Source organism: Phyllobates terribilis, unplaced genomic scaffold (assembly GCF_046119375.1).
Source record: "Phyllobates terribilis strain yellow unplaced genomic scaffold, ASM4611937v1 Scaffold_1__5_contigs__length_1240528914, whole genome shotgun sequence".
In the NCBI taxonomy this organism is placed as follows: Eukaryota; Metazoa; Chordata; class Amphibia; order Anura; family Dendrobatidae; genus Phyllobates; species Phyllobates terribilis.
In genome coordinates, this window is record NW_027362761.1 from 658,888,195 (window position 1) to 658,909,383 (window position 21,189).

A 21,189-nucleotide genomic window follows, 5' to 3' on the forward strand; every position below is an offset into this window, starting at 1 on the left:
GCATAAGCAAATACTATGGGACACCCACTCACCAATAATGGGACTTATGTTTGTAATATGCTGTACTGCATGGCTCTTGTAAGGGGCATTGCAAGTTGCTCCGTCCTAATTTTTGGCAGCTTTTGCTTGGAAAGCATAAGCAAATACTATGGGACACCCACTCCCCAATAATGGGACTTAAGTTTGTAATATACTGTACTGCATGGCTCTTGTAAGGGGCATTGCAAGTTGCTCCGTCCTAATTTTTGGCAGCTTTTGCTTGCAAGGCATAAGCAAATACTATGGGAGACCCACTCCCCAATAATGAGACTTATGTTTGTAATATGCTGTACTGCATGGCTCTTGTAAGGGGCATTGCAAGTTGCTCCGTCCTAATTTTTGGCAGCTTTTGCTTGCAAGGCATAAGCAAATACTATGGGAGACCCACTCCACAATAATGGGACTTAAGTTTGTAATATGCTGTACTGCATGGCTCTTGTAAGGGGCATTGCAAGTTGCTCCATCCTAATTTTTGGCAGCTTTTGCTTGCAAGGCATAAGCAAATACTATGGGAGACCCACTCCCCAATAATGGGACTTAAGTTTGTAATATGCTGTACTGCATGTGACATGCCCCCTCGGCCGTGTGTACACGTGTGTGGGATACCCGGTGCTGGGTCTCTGGGGTCTGTAGTCTCCATGGCGGTGACCCGGTCCCGTGGCTCAGGCTGGTCAAACCAGTGGCAGTCTTTCTTAGGTTTTGAGGTTAATTGTCCGACTGCGCCACCCGTGGATTGCGGTCAGGGAGTACCACCGCTGCGAGGCAGGCCACTGAGGCTGATGTTGTGTGCGCAGCAGAGAATGGGATAACTCCCCACGGGAGGAGTGTAGCCTCAGGGCAGTGAGTGTGGATGATGGGGGTGATGGTGCACGAGCGCAGCAGGAATGATTCAGAGTCTTTGCAGTGCAGTTCAGGGTCTTTACTGATGATTATAAGGTAGACCCTACCGGGAGTACTGGCTAGCATAAGAGGCCTGGTCAGTCTGTGAGCAAGCAGGAGTACCCCTGGCCTGGTAGAGTTGTAGGCCTCCCCGTCTGTCTGCACTCTTCCTGGCTACCTTGCTGTAAGCGGGTAGAAGTAGCCCACGTCCCTGAGTGTACCGTGTAGTGCTCACCCGTATGGCTGGTGACTTGGGGCCTTCTGTTAGCCTCCGCTCCACGACGGCGGTGCTGGTCCCTTGCTTGTGACTGAGCCTCCGGGCTTCTATGGCCAGAGGACCTGAAATCCCCTGCCGGCTGGTTTCTGCTGCTGGATATATAAGTTCTCACAGCCTCGGACTCCTGTGTCCGGTTCCTATTGTCTTCTGCCAGGGCGAGCTCTGCTCAGCTTCTAGCCCCTGGTCTTTAGCTCCTAGCTCCTACAGAGCTCCTTGCTGATACTTTACCTTGCTCTCACTCATAAACTGGATCTGGGGCGGGGTTGAGTGAGTCAGAGAACAGAGAACAGTCAGAGTCAAAGGGCAGATTTCTCCCCTCCCAGGACTTGGGCAGGAGGATGTTGCATGTTTAAGGGATCCTGACAGGAAACCTCCCACTTGCTCTCCGACGTAATATCTCTATCACTGTGGTGACCAGACCACTGGGGTGCCACACATGGCTCTTGTAAGGGGCATTGCAGTTCCTCATAATTTTTGGAAAGCCTTCCATTCACTGCTTAGGCCAACAGTGCACAGGAGACCCAGTTGCTATAAATGGAAAAAAAGGTTTAGTTAACGCCCTCTGACCTCCATGTCATTTCCAAGGGGCATTGGAGTGCCTCGAAATTTTTGGTAGGCATTGCACTCACTGTATGCCCTATAACTGTGTAGCCGAACCGCTCCTTTTGTTACAGAAACATATCCTACAAGACATATCTGGTTGACTGGCCTGATATTGATGTGAATGGTCCCTGTTCCTCCTGCTCTTTCTCCTTTGCCACTACCTTATCCATCATTTATCACCTGAAGCTTTGTTTTAATGGGAGTCATAGAACTTGGATAGTAGCAGGAAAACATCCAGCACTCCTCGGAGGAGGTAGGATATGCGCCAAAACGCTGACCACCTCAGGCCTAGCCGCTACTACATACATGCGCTTGCATTACAACAAAACAAAGCAGATGCTAACTTCTATCATCCTCATCATGCTCCTCACCTTGGCACTCTCAACTCCCCTGATGGAGAAGCCAGGGCCCACCGGAGGAGTCTGATAGTCCGGTGGGCTTGGCCAATGCTGCCCTAAAGCAGGCCAGGCTAAGAAAAATGTGGGAAAGGTTCCCGGGACAAATAGGGGTGTCTGGGGACCGAGTATGGACACCCGGCCGCCCCCTGGAGGCTGGGGAGCAAGCGGGGACACCCGGCCACCAGGCGGCTGGGGACTGAGTATGGATACCAGGCCGCTGACACAGCCATGGCGTGGTGGCCAGATTCCGCCTCCACATGCCTAAAAGGCCCAATTTAAAGTGCAAGGAAGCAAGCAGTATGGTATTGCAGCCTGGGGGTGGGTGGGTGGCAGGCTGCATACTTGCGCTTGCAGTGCAAGGAATGGGAGAGGTACAATTGAACACTGCCCTGGGACAAGGACTTGAATGGGGAAAGTTGCAAGTCTGCAATGACAGGTGCAAGGTGGGAGGCATCTTCGCATGTACCATGAACTGGGGTTTGGCATGCACACACTACAGCGGAATAGGCTCTCCTTCCCACTAAATGCACTGGGGAGAGCACAGGTAATGTTTTGGTATACGCGCTTAATCTTATGTATAAGGCACACCAGGACAAATAGGGGTGGCTGGGGACTGAGTATGGATACCTCGCTGCCGAAGCAGCCATGAGGTAGTGGCCAGCTTTGGCCTCCTCTAAACTAAAAGGCCCCATTTCAAGTGCAAGCTAGCAGTATGGAATTGCAGTCTGGGGGTGGGTGGGTGGCAGGCTGCACACTTAAACTTGCATTAAAAGAAAACATAGCAGATGCTAACTTCTGTCATCATCATCATGCTCCTCACCTTGGCACTCTCAACTCCACCGATGGAGAAGTCAGGGCCCACCGGAGGAGTCTGGTTCTCTGGTGGGCTCGTCCAATGCTGCCTAAAGCAGGCCGGGCTAAGAAAAGTGTGTGGGGGGATGTTCCAAGGAGAAATAGGGGCGACTGGGGACTGTTTATGGACACCCGGCTGCCCCCAGGCGGCTGGGGACCGTGTGTGGACACCCGGCCGCGGGGCGGCTGGGAACCGAGTATGGACACCCGGCCGCCGGGCGGCTGGGGACTGAGTATGGATTCCAGGCCGCCAACACAGCCATGACGTGGTGGCCAGATTCCGCATCCACATGCCTAAAAGGCCCAATTTCAAGTTCAAGCAAGCAAGCAGTATGGTATTGCAGCCTGGGGGTGGGTGGGTGGCAGGCTGCATACTTGCGCTTGTATTGCAAGGAATGGTGGAGGTAAAATTGAACACTGCCCTGGGACTAGAACTTGCATGGGGATAGTTGCAAGTCTGCATCTTCTGATGCGGCAAGGATCACTTATGATGGGCACACTTTTAGACAGTGACCTGGGAGTCAGAGATGCTTCCAGGGGTCTTCCCCATGCTGTTCCCATGTCTTTTCAGCACTTTATGCATGTGTCACACAGCACATGGCCAGATAAGGTTGTAAAATGTTAAAATGACATTTCCCGGTGAATGCATTTGTCATAGTTGAAAGCAATACAAAAGTGCAAAAACACATAAAAAATGCTACTTGTGAACATAGCCGAAGGTGTGGAGGAGTATTTTTGTTTTTGGTCATTTATTTTAACTTATACACAAGTCTTTTCCCTGGAAAGGATGTTCCTTAACATATTTCACAGGAAAAAAGTTTCACTTTCGTTTTTGAACGTTTTATTGTGAGCCCGTAAAAGTGGCTTAATACCTCTGACCACGTTGTTGACAGCAGTGACTTGGGGGTCAGAAATGCTTCCTGGGGCGATCCCCATGCTGTCCCCATGTCATTTGAGCACTGTCACTATCGTTTTGGGCACTTGTTAGGCTTTTAAAAGACTGCCGGGGGTGCCACCGCAAAAATGCTCGAGTCTCCCATAAACTAACATTGGGCTCGTTGCTCGGGTCGAGCACCCGAGTATCACGGCGAGCTCGGCCCGAGCTTCGAGCACCTGAGCATTTTAGTGCTCGCTCAACACTAATAATTATACTTCCCTAAATCTAAATCGAAGTAATCTCGGGTCCAATCGTCATCATCTGATGTCATCGGGTCTTTGTCTCATCTTTTTCTTGGTTCTTTTAAAACACAGTCTTTACATGAAAACTCCTTTGAAATAAATTATAGCGTGTAGATATTGTACAGTCCATAATTGTGTTCATTATTGTTCAGTCCATAAACTGTACTCTTTATTAGAAAGATCATATGTGTCAATTGATAAGAAAACAAAGTGCATGGATGAAATGTAGCTTTAATATTTGTGCAGTGTCACCTGGACGTATGTTAGGTTGTCTTTGGATAATTCTGGAATCCTCCGTGTCATCTGGTCTCGTGTCACTTTTGGAACAGATGTGACGTCTTTGGTCAGCAAAGCAAGGGTTAACTTGACACTTCCCTGCTTACTATAGCACCATAACCAGTTCTCAGTCCTTAATGTACAGGACACATATGTCAGGCTGGCAGATTTCTGACAATTACCTATTCACCAGCTTTCATTGAAGCGTTGCAGGTGATAAGAAACCACTGGAACGTGATGAAACTTGAACACAACCCAGTTCATTTAGGATCATCGTCCTCTGCAGTCCTGGTTATCAGTGGTGTGAATTGTAATTGACACAGTCTATTATAACACTCAGCATCACAACATCTTTACCTTCTGAGATTTCCGGATATCGGTTGCTTCTTCTTGTAACTTCTTGTAACTTTTTCAATAATATCCATCTAATTATTATCAAAATATTAAAATAAATTATGTTTGGAATAATAAACAATAATAGATAGTAATTCATTATTAATCAAGTTCTTCATGTGATAGAATATTTTTATGTCATAGGTGTAGTTACCTTCTCTAACCCATAGGTGTCAGTGTGTTTTGAAACAACAAGTGTTTATATCTTTATTAAACCAATAATACCAAAAAATATATACTCATGAACCAAATTTAATAAATATATGAATGAATGAATGAATGAATGAATGACTTGTGTTTACTCAGAAAATTGAAACATTTTTCTTCTCATATTTGAACCATATCTTCATTATATTTAACCCCTTAGCAACATTAGACGTACTAATACGCGTCTGTGCCCTGGGACTTAAGAGCCAGACCCGTATTAGTACGTCATCGCGCGCGCACACAGGCTGTGCGGGCGCGATCGCCACCAGGTGTCAGCTGATTGTCACAGCTGACACCCAGGCTATGTGCAGGGAGCGGTCCCGCACCGCTCCCAGCACATTAACCCCCACATTAACGACTTTGATCGCAGCATTGCGGTGGCAAGGGGAGGTGATTGCAGATACTCACCTCCTCTTCCGGCCTCCAGCGCTGTCTGCCGTGGCTTCCAGGATGTTGCCATGACGACCCGATGTCGTCATGACAACATCCGGGTCACCAGACAGTAGGAAGATTTTTTGGACATGCGCAGTGCATCTGCAAACTATCTTCTCTCTGTCCAGCGCTGACAGCCTGCACGGCACAGGGATGGTGCTGCATTCCTGTGCCATGCAGGCGATCAGAATAAAAAAAGTGAAAGTCCCACAGTGGGACAAAGTAAAAAAAGTAAAAAAAACTGTCAGAAAGTGAAAAAAAAAAAAAAAAATTGTAAAAATATTTTTAAAAAAATAAAAAAAATAATCCACAAAAAATAAAAATATAATGTACCCATCAATAAATATTATTATAAAAAAAAAACAATAAAAGTACACATATATGGTATCGCCGCGTCCAGAACAACCTGACCTATTAAACTGTTCCACTAGTTAACCCCTTCAGTGAACACGGTAAAAAAAAAAAAAAAACGAAGCAGAAAACAATGCTTTATCATCATACCGCCAAACAAAAAATGGAATAACACGCGATCAAAAAGACAAATATAAATAAAAATGGTACCGCTGAAAACGTCATCTCATCCCGCAAAAAACAAGCCACCATACAGCTCCATCAGCCGAAAAATAAAAAAGTTATAGCTCTCAGAATAAAGCTATGATAAAAAATATTTTTTTCTATAAAATTGCTTTTATTATGTAAAAGTGCAAAACATAGAAAAACGATATAAATGTGGTACCGCTGTAAACATACTGACCAGAAGAATAAAGCTGCCTTATCAATTTTACGCGGAACAGAATAAAAAAAAAAAAAAAAAAACAATTCCTGAATTGTTTGTTTTTGTTTATTCTGCCTCCCAAAAATCGGAATAGAAAGCGATAAAAAAATGTCACGTGCCTGAAAATGGCACCAATAACAACGTCAACCCATCCCGCAAAAAACAAGCCGTTACATGACTGTCTGCCAAAATCTGGAAAAATTATAGCTCTCAAAATATGGCGATGCAAAAACTAGATTTTACAAAAAATGCGTCTTTTAGTGTGTGACAGCTGTCAGTCATAAAAACCCCATATGATTCTGGTATCACTGTAATCGCACCGACCCGAAGAATAAAGTCGTCTAATCACTTATACCGCACTAGGTATGGCATAAAAAATAAACTCTCGGGTTAGGGTTGGGCTAGGGTTAGGACTAGGGATAGGGCTGGGTTTGGGGTTAGGGTTGTGATGGGGTTGGGATTTTTTTCAAATGTAAGAAAAAAAGATGACGATATGGCGACTAGTGTTGAGCGCAAGTGCTCGCTACTTGAGTTTGCATCAGGTGCTCGGGTATGCATTGAGTATCGTGGGTATTTGAGTGACATGCTCGAGTCTCCGCCCCATATGCTTCGCGGCCAAAAAAACTTTGCGGGGATTGCCTGCCATGCATAGTGAGCACTTGGAACCCTTAGGTGCTTCACAAATTGATTCGTAAAAATTAAAAAGTATTTTTTTTTGCACTTTTTCATTTTTACGAATCAATTTGTGAAGCACCTGGGGGTTCCAAGTGCTCACTATTCATCTAGATAGGTGCCTTGGGGGGGTCTAGTTTCCAAAATGGGGTCACTTGTGGGGGAGCTCCAATGTTTGGGCACACAGGGACTCTCCAAATGCAACATGGTGACCGCTAACAAATTGAATGGAAAATCGGCTCAAATTGTTAGCGGACACCATGTTGCGTTTGGAGAGCCCCTGTGTGCCCAAACATTGGAGCTCCCCCACAAGTGACCCCATTTTGGAAACTAGACCCCCCCAAGGCACCTATCTAGATGCATAGTGAGCACTTGGAAGCCGCAGGTGCTTCACAAATTGATTCGTAAAAATGAAAAAGTGGAAAAAAAAATACTTTTCTATTTTTACGAATCAATTTGTGAAGCACCTAGGGGTTCCAAGTGCTCACTATGCATCTACATAAATGCCTTGGGGGGTCTAGCTTCCAAAATGGGGTCACTTGTGGGGGAGCTCCAATGTTTAGGCACATCAGGGGCTCTCCCAATGCAACATGGCGTCCCCTAATTATTCAAGCAAATTTTACAATCAAAAAGTCAAATGGCGCTCCTTCCCTTCCGAGCCCTGCCGTGTGCCCAAACGGTGTTTTTTCCCCACATATGGGGTATCTGCGTGCCCAGGGGAAATTGCACAACAAATTTTGGGGTCCATTTTTTCTTGTTACCCCTGTGAAAATAAAAAAAATTGGGTCTAAAGTAACATTTTTGTGAAAAAGTTAAATGTTCATTTTTTTCTTCCACATTCCCAAAATTCCTGTGAAGCACCTGAAGGGTTAATAAAGTTCTTGAATGTGGTTTTGAGCACCTTGAGGGGTGCAGTTTTTAGAATGGTGTCACTTTTGGGTATTTTCTGTCATAAACACCTCTCAAAGTGACTTCAAATGTGATGTGGTTCCTAAAAAAATGGTTTTGTAAATTTTGTTGTAAAAAAGAGAAATCGCTGGTCAACTGTTAACCCTTTTAGCTCCCTAACAAAAAAAAATTTTGGTTCCAAAATTGTTCTGATGTAAAGTAGACATGTGGGAAATGTTATTTATTAACTATTTTGTGTGACATATCTCTCTGATTTAAGGGCATATAAATTCAAAGTTTGAAAATTGCAAAATTTTCAAAATTTTCGCCAAATTTCCATTTTTTTCACAAATAAACACAAGTGATATCAAAGAAATTTTACCACAATCATGAAGTACAATATGTCACGAAAAAACATTCTCAGATTCAGGGGGATCCGTTGAAGCGTTCCAGAGCAATTACCTCATAAACTGACAGTGGTCAGAATTGTAAAAATTGGCCTGGTCATTAACGTGCAAACCACCCTCGGGGGTTAAGGGGTTAATGAAGCAATATTCTTGTACTAGACATTACTTTATTAAATATTAATGTGTTTTCTCAATTGAGATATTGAACTGAAATAAAATCAAAAAATGAGAATTAAAAATGAAAAATGGAAAAATAAGAAGAAAGTAAGAATAAAATTTAAAAATGCAAGAAAATTAAGAATAAAAAATAAGAATAAAAATAAAAATAAGGCCTTTATATCTAAATGACAAATGCCAAGTAATTATATTCTCCATAAAAATACCCTTATATTTCCATTATCTGGATGATTTCGTATTTGTCATAACCTTGTATTACCAAAAAGGATTAAATTATGCAACTTTGCATGTAATACCCTTCTTAATTATACCATTGTACCTTATTAATATTTCTTCTTCATTAAAATGTGTGAAAAATAAGTATTGATCAAAAGTGATTATGTAATTAGGATCAAAAAACACATTTTCCCCCTTAATACCAAAAATATTATTTTATAAAATAATTTATGTATCAGAACCAAATTAAAAATAATTCTTCTTCTATAAATATTTTGCATAAATGTCATATCAATGTGTAGCATAGATTTGTCTGAAGCGGTGTGTACCTATTTAGGTAACCATTAAAAATTAATAATATCCTTGAATACTATAAAATTATCATGTGGAAAAATTATTCTAAATGTAAATTTGCTTTGTAAACCATATTGATGTGTGGTTGCCCTTATCCACTATTAACTAAATCAAGAAATAATAATTACTAAAAATATATATATTATGTAGATAATGATTAATTATGTATCATAATTTTCTCAGAATTAAATATATTTTTGTACCTTCACATAAAGAAACGTTTTTTTTTCCTAGCACACATGAGGCCTCACATTCAGTTAGCAGCTGCTCACATTAATCACATTTCACTCTGACTGTCACAGATTCGTTCAACTCAAACATTTCACATATGAAGTTATAGATATATATATATATATATGTATATATATATATATTTAACCCAAAATTGTTGTATCCTATTTATCAATGCACATTGTAAACTATTAAATTTAATGTCTTAATATTTCTTTGAAAATTCCCCAAGTACATATAATATAATATAAGATTTTCCTGAAATTTAAGACGCTTAAAAAAATACTCTTGACTTGCAAAAATAGAAATGTCTTAGATTATTTTTTACTGGCTACCAGGTTTTAAGTTACGTCAGCTGAAAATAGAATGAATGGGATTCTATACTATGTGCTCAAAGTTCAAAGGCTGCAGCTGTCACACGTCATGCAGTAAAGTTACTTTAGTTATAAAGCACAAAATAAATAATTAATAAGTGTTACACATAATATAGTTCAACTAGTTATATTGTTATTTTTTTAAAATGTTATACACATAAAATCATGCAATTTTTCCAACTTCATGTGTGAATAAAGAAATAAATACATTTTAGAGTTGTTTGATTAAATCCTGCTTTGGAATGAAGGAAATATAAAAAATTAAATTAAATATCAAGTTCATACAGAAACAGAATTATTTAAATATCTTTTACATATGTTTGTTCTAATGTAATTCAAAATATTGCTACTTTAATTTATATATGAGGTTCTAATTTATGAATTAATTAATTTTTAATTATTACTATAAATATATAAATACAATTATATACAATCTCTACTGTATATAAGTGTGTATATACAGTACAGACCAAAAGTTTGGACACACCTTCTCATTTAAAGATTTTTCTGTATTTTCATGACTATGAAAATTGTACATTCACACTGAAGGCATCAAAACTATGAATTAACGCATGTGGAATTATATACTTAACAAAAAAGTGTGAAACAACTGAAAATATGTCTTATATTCTAGGTTCTTCAAAGTAGCCAACTTTTGCTTTGATGACTACTTTGCACACTCTTGGCATTCTCTTGATGAGCTTCAAGAGGTAGTCACCGGAAATGGTCTTCCAACAATCTTGAAGGAGTTTCCAGAGATGCTTAGCACTTGTTGACCCTTTTGCCTTCACTCTGCGGTCCAGCTCACCCCAAACCATCTCGATTGGGTTCAGGTCTGGTGACTGTGGAGGCCAGGTCATCTGGCGTAGCACTCCATCACTCTCATTCATGGTCAAATAGCCCTTACACAGCCTGGAGGTGTGTTTGAGGTCATTGTCCTGTTGAAAAATAAATGATGGTCCAACTAAACGCAAACCGGATGGAATAGCATGCCGCTGCAAGATGCTGTGGTAGCCATGCTGGTTCAGTATGCCTTCAATTTTGAATAAATCCCCAACAGTGTCACCAGCAAAGCACCCCCACACCATCACACCTCCTCCTCCATGCTTCACAATGGGAACTAGGCATGTAGAGTCCATCCGTTCTCCTTTTCTGCGTCGCAAAGAGACACGGTGGTTGGAACCAAAGATCTCAAATTTGGACTCATCAGATCAAAGCACAGATTTCCACTGGTCTAATGTCCATTCCTTGTGTTCTTTAGCCCAAACAAGTGTCTTCTGCTTGTTGCCTGTCCTTAGCAGTGGTTTCCTAGCAGCTATTTTACCATGAAGGCCTGCTGCACAAAGTCTCCTCTTAACAGTTGTTGAAGAGATGTGTCTGCTGCTAGAACTCTGTGTGGCATTGACCTGGTCTCTAATCTGAGCTGCTGTTAACCTGCGATTTCTGAGGCTGGTGACTCGGATAAACTTATCCTCAGAAGCAGAGGTGACTCTTGGTCTTCCTTTCCTGGGGTGGTCCTCATGTGAGCCAGTTTCTTTGTAGCGCTTGATGGTTTTTGCAACTGCACTTGGGGACACTTTCAAAGTTTTCCCATTTTTTCGCACTGACTGGCCTTCATTTCTTAAAGTAATGATGGCCACTCGTTTTTCTTTACTTAGCTGCTTTTTTCTTGCCATAATACAAATTCTAACAGTCTATTCAGTAGGATTATCAGCTGTGTATCCACCAGACTTCTGCACAACACAACTGATGGTCCCAACCCCATTTATAAGGCAAGAAATCCCACTTATTAAACCTGTGAAGTGAAAACCATTTCCGGTGACTACCTCTTGAAGCTCATCAAGAGAATGCCAAGAGTGTGCAAAGCAGTCATCAAAGGTGGCTACTTTGAAGAACCTAGAATATAAGACATATTTTCAGTTGTTTCACACTTTTTTGTTAAGTATATAATTCCACATGTGTTAATTCATAGTTTTGATGCCTTCAGTGTGAATGTATAATTTTCATAGTTATGAAAATACAGAAAAATCTTTAAATGAGAAGGTGTGTCCAAACTTTTGGTCTATACTATATATATATATATATATATATATATATATATATATATATATTGTAGATATATATATATATATATATATATATATATATGAACTAGCAGATACTATGTAACTACACAATTTTACTGTATAAGATTATAAATAACTAATGATACATTGTATAACACTTTGATACAACATATAATTACAATTTTTTCTTAGCCACTCACTAAACCAAATCTTCTGTCTCTGTCAAAAATCTCTAGAAAACCTCTGTTTAGAAAAGACATCTTTCTATCCTTCATAAGCTCAGATAATTGCCTGTTCTTCTGTCCACATTCCATGACTTCACTCTCAGCTGGTCGTCTCACCTGCCTCTGTCCGTCAATTTCTGCCATTTTTATTTTTAGGGGAAGATGGACAGAACTTTGAAACTGTGAAGAAATTGACTTTTGAATAATCTGATATGGCTTATAACATATATGAAATCTTCTGCGTATTTCATAGATTTCATTAGGGGGATGGTTCAGTCTAGGAGAGTTTGATATTGGCTTTTGAGAAGATTTTACCTTTTCTGGTTTTACAAACTTAGCTTGATTTATTTTCTTTTCACTATTTTCATGTTTTCTAACAAAATCAAGCAACTGCGCACATTCAAATAAAGAGCTTTTTGTGACGCAATAACTCGAGATACTGGATTTAAGAATTTGAATTTTTGTACAAAAGTGGTTATCATTTGTTGTAATTTTCCATTTTTGATGAGAGCTTTGTACAACCGTTCAAATATGGACATGAATGTATATTTACATTCTTTCCTACCAATCCTTCATTTTTGTAGATCATCTATGTTGGGGAAATCCTTTGTGGCACAATAAATCAAATATTTTTATCTGTCCGAATCATTTTTCCATTCATTAGGAGAGTCATTTTCACAGGGCATTACATTTAAACGTCTGGAAAATGTCACAGGAATCCACATTTTAAATAATTGATTCCTCTCCTCATTGGATAAATAAAACTTATCAGAAAAGCTCTCAAATATCTCTGAATTTCTACAGACATGGATTTTGGCATCATATTTTGGCATGATTTTGTATAATTTTAGCAAATTTTTCCTCACTTTAATTTGAAGTTGGGCCTCTGTAGCTCCTAAGTTTTCTGCTATTTTTAGTGGCCCTTGTACGTCAGCTCCTCCTACGTCACTCGTGTCTCCTCCCAAATCACCTAATATGTCGGTTTCTCGTATGTGACTCATGTCTCCTCCCATGTCGGTTTCTCATATGTCACTCATGTCTCCTCCCATGTCAGTTTTTTGTATGTCCGTCTCTTCGTCAGACCCAAGGTCACCTGTTACAGACACGTGTCTTACTTCTTGCTCAATTTCCACATTACAGTCAGAATCAGTATCACCATTTGACACTATTTTTACACTATTGTCCTGCTTAGACCTTTCAAGCACAAGATGATGAAATACATGCATCAAATGTAGAATATCCCACAATTTGTGTTTGTCTCTATGAAAACATACCTTGGAGTTTAATTGTAAATTCTCTAATTCACATTCGCTATATAAACTAAGCCACAAAAGATTCAAGTCAGTTCCTTCATTGACTTTGAAGTTAATCTTACTTTGTTTAGCAAAGGAAGAAATTATATCCATATTTTGCTTACCTTCAGATTTCTTAGCTTTTGATGATCAGCACGTACTATCCTCAGTTCGTCTGATTCTGATCCTTGTAGTACCTCTGGTGCCTGTCAGTCCATCTGTAGAATGGATTAGTCCTCAATCTGTAGGTTCTTTCTGATTCTTGTGACAAAGTTAGTGGATTTCCTGACATGTGAACAACAGCTGTTCAGCTCGTCTAGTCTCTTCTCTCCCCTCTTTGTTCAAGAAGGAAATTCACTTAAAAACATGAAAAATAAGGACTGGCTAAGGCTCGCCAATGTAAAAAAATACTTCTTTCTGTATAATTTTCCATCAAGGACTTCTATATCACGATATTCTTATAAAAAAAGTATCGATTTATTCTTGGATTGTCCATTAAAAAGAATAATTGCAGAAGGTACATACAATAGTTAAATAGTTAGAGTAATTGTCCATTTGTCCATAATTAGCTTAATAGTTGAGATTCACCCATCTTTTCCTGGGATCCTGGATGGCAGATTGCAGATTGCGTCTGTCTGTGTCCAGCACGTGTGTCAGGGTGACACCATGTGTCCGTTGGGCCTACATCAGCAGCTGGTTTACACACAGACCCTCGTCCTGTGTCCTGTGGAATGGCAAGCCCTCTGTCTCTAACATGGGCTTTTATAGGCCGGTCATATTGCACCTGTTCTTCTAATTATGGTGCTGAACCAAAAATACACAAATAGTGCATGTCAGCTAAAAACCCTAACACGATGGCTGATGCAATCAGTATGGTACAGAATTCAAAATAAAATGAATATCCATAATTAATATTTAACAACATACTACCTACATTTATCTTACCTGCGCACTGTGCAGACGCAGGATATTTAGCACACTAATTAATAGCAGGTTCATATACGGCCTGTGGAGACGCAGGGGCTGCTCTTCATGTGGCATTGTGTGACTTGCAAAAAGCAAAATGGAGAAATGGGGTTTGGGCAAGGAAATGACAACCATCTTTATTAGCTGCCAGCCACATACATTTCTGTGTAAAAACGCATGCGTTTTTCCTGCCAAGGAGATGCAAAAAATGCGCAGGAAATTTCTGCTTCAAATACGCATCGTGTGCACATAGCCTTACAATTAACAGCAGATATAAGCAATCACAAAGTTAGTATAGCACCCTATAGAAAACCAACAGCGAGCAATTCAATACTCACAGCTCAATTTTTGCCATACGACACACAAAAAAGAACCTACCTTTAGGAGAGCTTATAAGTATTAAACACAACTGCTCTGACAATTCCACATTTCAACATGAATCTCATAAAACATGTGAAAGACTCTATCATAGAGGGTATCCAAAATGGTCTCTGGACAGAGCACATTCCATTGTTTCCAATATAGATTGCAAAAAAATTACTGTATACAGATAGGAATATTCATAAGAAAGAGTCTAATTCAGTTATTACTTAATCTACTGATTACAGTCATCAATACAACAGTATAGTATCTATAATAAAATATATTTACCCATCCTTAATCAGGATGAAAATCTAAGAACCATACTCACTGAGGACATTCATTTTGTTCCCAGGAAAGAACCCACATTAGGCTCTTTATTATCCCCCAACCTTTTCACTAGTAATTTGAATAAGGCTAGAACGTGGTTAAGCTTGAAAGGTTTCTTTAAATGTGGAGCCAACCGGTGCAAGGCTTGCACTCATGCTAAAAAAAAACTGATAAATATTTCTCTTATCATAAACAACAACAATTTTTAATTCACTATTTCATTAACTGAAATACTATGAATGTTGTCTATCTTATAGATTGTACCATCTGCAGGGTCCAATATGTGGGTTGCACCACAGGTACCCTGAAAGTACAGATTAGACGCCACCTATCTGATTCCATTTACCCTGAAGCTATGTCAGCATCTACAGTTTTGAAGCATGTCTCCAGAGTACATAAGGGAGATTTAACCGGCTTCAGAATTAATGAGCACATAGGGGATTTCATGAAGCCCAAGGCCATTAACCCTTTCAATGTTTCTAAACATTTTCTAAAGGATCACAATGGCAATTTAAAAGGCTTCCAATTTTTTTGTCTTGGAAAGAGTTAAGTGTTCTGCCAGAGGAAGGGGGAACGTAAGACTGTGTGCCCACTATGCGTTTTTTAAGCGTTTCCGCAGCGGCAATTCCGCTGCAGAAACGCTTAAAAAATGCTTGGTAGAAGGTCTGCCATGTTCCCCAATGATAATCCGCATGTGCTGTGCACATGTTGCGGAAATTTCCGCTGTGGATTACCATTGCGGAAAAATCCACAGCATCACCAATTATTTTGCGTAAACGCCGCCATTGACTTGCATTGAATCGCATAATATCCGCATCACTACATATGCACATGCGGATATCATGCGGTTCAATGTGCAGATGGTACCCGGGTCTGGAGAAGAGGAGACTCTCCTCCGGACCCGGGTACCATAGTACCTGTGTCCTTAGCGATGCGTCTTGGCTTCCCGGCAGCTTGCAATGGTCTAAAACAGTGTTTCCCATACTCCAGTCTTCACGAACCACATCAGCTCATGTTTTCAGGATTTTCTTAGCATTGGCCAGGTGGTAGAAGTATTATTAAGGCATCAGTAATTCTCTTAGCTGTGCAGCACTATGGAAATCCTGAAAACATGACCTGCGGGGGGCCGTGAGGACTGGAGTTTGGGAAACACAGGTCTTAAAGGACCTGCCATGACGTAATTTAGTCATGTGACGGGTCACGCGACCGCTGACGTCGGAGGTCACGTGACCTGTCACATGACTAAATGACATCACCGCAGGTCCTTTTAGACCATCGCGAGCTGCCGGCAAGCCAGGATGGATCGAATAAGGACACCGGGGGTCATCAGAAGGTAAGTATAATATTTATTTTTTACCATTCTTTTACGGTCACAATATTTAAATCCATGCTGTTTGCATGGATTTATATAGTGTGACCAAGTTGTCAAGCACTTTCCAAGTGATGCTAAAATCACTTAGAAAGCGCTTGACAACCCGCATGCTGAAATGCAAGTGAAGAACGCTCCACATCTGCAAGTCCCTGGCAGGAAAAACGCAGGGTATGGGATCATGGGGGGGCTGCAGGGTATGGGACCATGGGGGTCTGCAGGGTATGGGATCAAGGGAGGGCTGCAGGGTATGTGACCAATGGAGGGCTGCAGGGTATGTGACCATGGAAGGGCAGCAGACTATGTGACCATGGGAGGGCAGCAGGGTATGTGACCATGGGGGGGGGGCGCGGATATGTGACTATGGGGGCTGCTAGTGGCTGCATAGTATATTATCTTGGAGGCTACAGATTTATGTTATCCTGTGGGTTTGGGGGCTGCAAGGAGCTATGTGGGGGCTAATACTATATATTAGGAGCTATGTGAGGGCTCATACTGTATGTGTATGGCTGTGTGGGGGTTCATGTTGTTTGTAGGGGGCTCATACTGTATGTTGGGGGCTCATAATGTATATTGGGGGACTGTGTGATGTCATTGTATGTAGGGGACTTTGTGTGGATTCATACTGTATAAAGGGAGTTATGTGGGCACTCATACTGTATGGGGCTGTGTGAGGGTTCTTACTGTAGCTATGTAGGGGCTCATACTGTATATTGTGTGCTGTGTGTAGACTCATACTGTACAGCATGTGGAAGCTCATACTGTATATAGAAGGCTATGTGGCGGCTCATACTGTATATTGGGGGACTTTAGTGGTGTCATATTGTATGTAATGAGCTCATACTGTATGTAGGGGGCTATGTTGGGGGGGTTATACTGTATATTGGGGGACAGGCGTGTCATTGTATGTAGGGGATTTTGTGTGGATTTATACTGTATAAAGGGAGTTATGTGGGAGCTCATACTGTATCTATCGGGCTGTGTGAGAGCACTTACCATATCTAGGTAGCTATGTAGGGGCTCATACTGTATGTAGGGGGCTGTGTGTGGGTTCATACTGTATATGGAGGGCTGTATGGGGGCTCATATTGTATGTAGGGGGCTATGTGGGGACATATTGTCTGCGTCTGTGAGCTGTTATTCTCATTGCAGTTCGGCTTATAGTCTCCTTTTCTTGTCCTGATTGAAGAAATTCCCTGATGGATCCCTGAATGACCAAAAGAGGAGAAAAAGCGTTAGAAGAAGACGCCATTAAGCTAAGTACGCAACTGTTCAGGCCATATAGATACAACACATGCGCGGATTGCCTGTTTGTTAAGTGTTGTGGTTGTCTAGCAGACAAAAACATAACATGCAGCCGCAGGGACTCGAATATACAGTATTATCCGAGCACTACAAGATACTCGGATAACACCAGAGAGTGCAGGGATAACAATTTATCTGAGCACGTTCGCCCATCACTAATGTCTTAATGAATTGAGTTTTTAAAATAAAGAGAATTTTTATAGGGTTTTTTTTTTTTATGGTTTACTTGTATGAAGGCCCCATAGATTGATTGCTTTTGTTGTTGATTGAAGGGACTATGTGGGGGCTCGTACTGTATATAGGTTATGCCAGCATATTAATTCTGCTCAATATTAAGTGATACAAATAAAATTAAAAATAATTATAGTTAATATGTTAATATTGAGCAGAATTAATTTCAGCCTATTGTTCGGCCTCCACAACAGTCACGGTCTCTCATGTGGCCCCTTCTGAAAATGAATCTCCCACCCCTGTGCTATTATGTATGGCGCTATGTTATATACTTTTCCCTTATGCTGAACATAAGGGAAAAATGTGCGCGCCGTGATACAGTCATTGCTATTTCTGTCAGCGGGGGGGCCCACGCCTTCTAAATTGCCCGGGGCCCTGGCTACTCTTAATCCACCCCTGGTTATGAATAAGAAGTATCACTTTGAAACGCATCAACCTGGACTTTCTCCTCGGATGATACATTTATTCATTTTTAATTAATTAATTAATTAATGCATTTTCCTGAAGTGCTGGATCAACTCCCTTCTTATTGTGGATTATCTTTCCTTGGATTTGGGATCCTGTGCACTCATGGATGGGTGTGCTGATCACATCTCTTTTTTTGTTAGTGATTGTTAGTCAGTAGTTAGACCATGAGTAACACACAAGTCGAAATACGTAGGTCTGGACATTAGTATTTTATTATGCCTTTCTGCCATATTTCATGTTTGGAGTTTCGTTTTTATATGGATGAAAAAAAAGCAATGTTTTATGGAAACACTAATTGATAGGCAGCCTTCACTTCGCTGGATCGCCTCTGTTATTTCATTACCTCTATTCAGTTGCTCTGACTGGATCCGTGCATGCCCTCTGCAGAAACTCCAAACTATCTATACCCAGCTTTGGCGAGCTGACTATTTTTTTTTATATGTAATGGTTTTATTATATTGCACTAAAGCATTGTCCATTAGTGAATTCCTTTTAATCTCTAGGTGAAAAGTGCCAATTATTTAGATTGATGATTTATTAGTGAAGTTAGACCAGGTTCAGATGGTCATATTTTCAAAAAGTGTGTTTGCTGTCCATCTGCTGAATGCACAAAATACTGAACCAATAGTAACCGGTGTGCCAATGGTCCAAGTGAAAACATCATGTTAGTGTGATAAATGTACTTATTTGTGTTGAGATTCTTTTAGTACAATAAAGGTGGTGACTATGCTCACAGATACCCATTCCTTCTAGATCCTAGACCTGGATATAGGTCGCTTTGTTGCTAAATATTTTTTATTTATGTCTTTGTGTAGGGTTCATATAAATGTTCCGCCTGTAAGTCTGGGTCTGGAGGAGAGAAGCAAATCTCTGCTTGTAAAACGGAGAGGAGGTGTCCAAATGGTGAAATTAGTAAATGCCATGAAAATGCAGACTGCGTAATGGAAAGGGATGGAACCATAGCATGTGTGGTAAGAATTTTTGTTTGTCTTGGGGTATGTGCATTTAATGCATTTTTTAAAAAGATTCCTTCTGAAACCCACCTGATAAAGTGCTAAAAAAGCCACAATTAATGAAACTGAGCACAGCAATCTCTAACAATTTGCTGTGCATATGCTCCATCTTTTGTAACTTCTTTTAACTTGAAGCAACGAAAAGAAGTAACCTCACCAAGATTCCTCAGGCAGCTTCCAACGGAATCTGCCATTATCTTCTATAAAACAAAAATGGCATAGGCGGCAAAGTTGCTGCAAAAATGACAAAAAAAGTTGACAGACAAAACTTTTCAGAAAAACACCACCGGCATTTTTTTCAAGTGCCTTCTGTTTCAGTATCGCTGCGGGTACGTTGTCATCAAAAAGGCGACGTGCACATACCCTTAGAGTATGTTTTCTCAGTGTATTTTTAAGGTGGACAAATTATGAGAAGTTTTCAATATAATCTATGTGGGTTTTTTATAAGGTTTCAGAATTGACACTTTTTGAAAATGTTTTTGCAGTTTTGAAAATAATTTGAAGCATTTCTTTGCAGCATATTCACTAGACAGTGTCATGTTTTGAGCAGATTCCTTGAAAACACTTATTTTTTTTTACCTCAATGAGGTTTGCGAAACCTGTTTGAAACATGCCCTTTGTGAACATACCCTTAGAGCATTCATGTCAAACTGTGGCCCGTGGGCCCGCAGGGTGGTTTTATTTGGCCTGCGACACCAGAACCACCAATCCTTTGAGGGGCCATTATTCTGTATGGAGGACTATGTGGGGCCCATAATACTGTATGGAGGACTATGTGGGGTTATTATTCTGTATGGAGGACTTTATGAGGCCCATTATACTGTATACTTGTTGGCCCACGACTTTGTCCAAGTTTTTCATTTTGGCCTCTGTATGTTTGAGTTGGACATCCCTGCCTTAGAGCAAACTATTTACGTTTACTTTATTACTGGTTTTGACAGAAGGAAGTCTGCACATTACCAACACTTGTACAATTTTCAACAAAACTTGCTGTGCCTTGATATTGTTTTTCAGAGAAGTATTAAAGCAGCACTCCTATGTCGCAAACAATACTCCATAACATTCTGATCAGAGAAGGACCAAGCCTTTGCTGAATCATTTAATGAATTAGGCCATGGCTCCACTATCAGTATTTTTTCAGTATTCGGACAGTATTTTTTCTCAGTCACAATTAGAGAAAAAGTATAATTCAAACAAGTGCACCAGTTCTGCATCTATCACCCACTCCTGGTTTTGGCTCCCACTCCTGAGAAAAAATACTGACCGAATACTGACCAAATACTGATAGTGGGGCTGTGGCCTTAACCAATGTCACATCGCCTTATTAACTGCAATACAGCCTTATTCAAGTAAGTCTGTGTTAACAACAAAAAGACAGAGCTTCATTGCTTATCTTTAAGGGATGTGCATGTAACTTGCACAACTCATGTATACAATCTTGTGTATAATATTCCAGCTGTTGCTCCTTTTTTGACCCATCACAAAAGAATGCGTCCATTGAGGGAGATACTTGCATAGAAGAAAGGGTAATCTGTGAGCATTTCTGGTACAGATAACAACTATATGAATCAAAATTAATTTTTTTGAGGCTATACTTTTTACAGAGGTCCTCATCATGTCCATTCAAATAACAGAACATGTGCACAAGACTCAGCACTTGGCCAAGTCCACCAATCACAGCAGGGTCTGACGACGATGTAACATGAAAATGGCAAAAGACAAAAGGATTAAGCATGTTGTATTTCTTGATGTGTGCTTTTTTGTTCACACAGGAGATAAGCCTCTGACACGGGGGTTTGGAGGTACTTAAAAGGGTTATCATTAGTAATGAGAGAGCATGCTGGTCAATACTCATTACTTGCCCCAGCATCACTGTGCTTGGGGTGCTCGTTATTCGGCGAGTATTTTTTTTTTTACAGCTTGGGCGGAAGTTCGA

The 21,189-nt window shown here is 40.6% G+C and overlaps 1 protein-coding gene across 1 annotated transcript in view; it reads left to right on the forward strand.

Moving 5' to 3' along the window:
* Positions 1 to 21,189, forward strand: part of LOC141273238 (cartilage oligomeric matrix protein-like) — a 1,071,601-nt gene that overhangs the window by 542,211 nt on the left and 508,201 nt on the right. Inside the window, exon 7 of the mRNA XM_073684814.1 lies at positions 19,056 to 19,211. Coding sequence (XP_073540915.1) covers positions 19,056 to 19,211 — 156 coding nt within the window. The remainder of the gene's footprint in view (positions 1 to 19,055; positions 19,212 to 21,189) is intronic.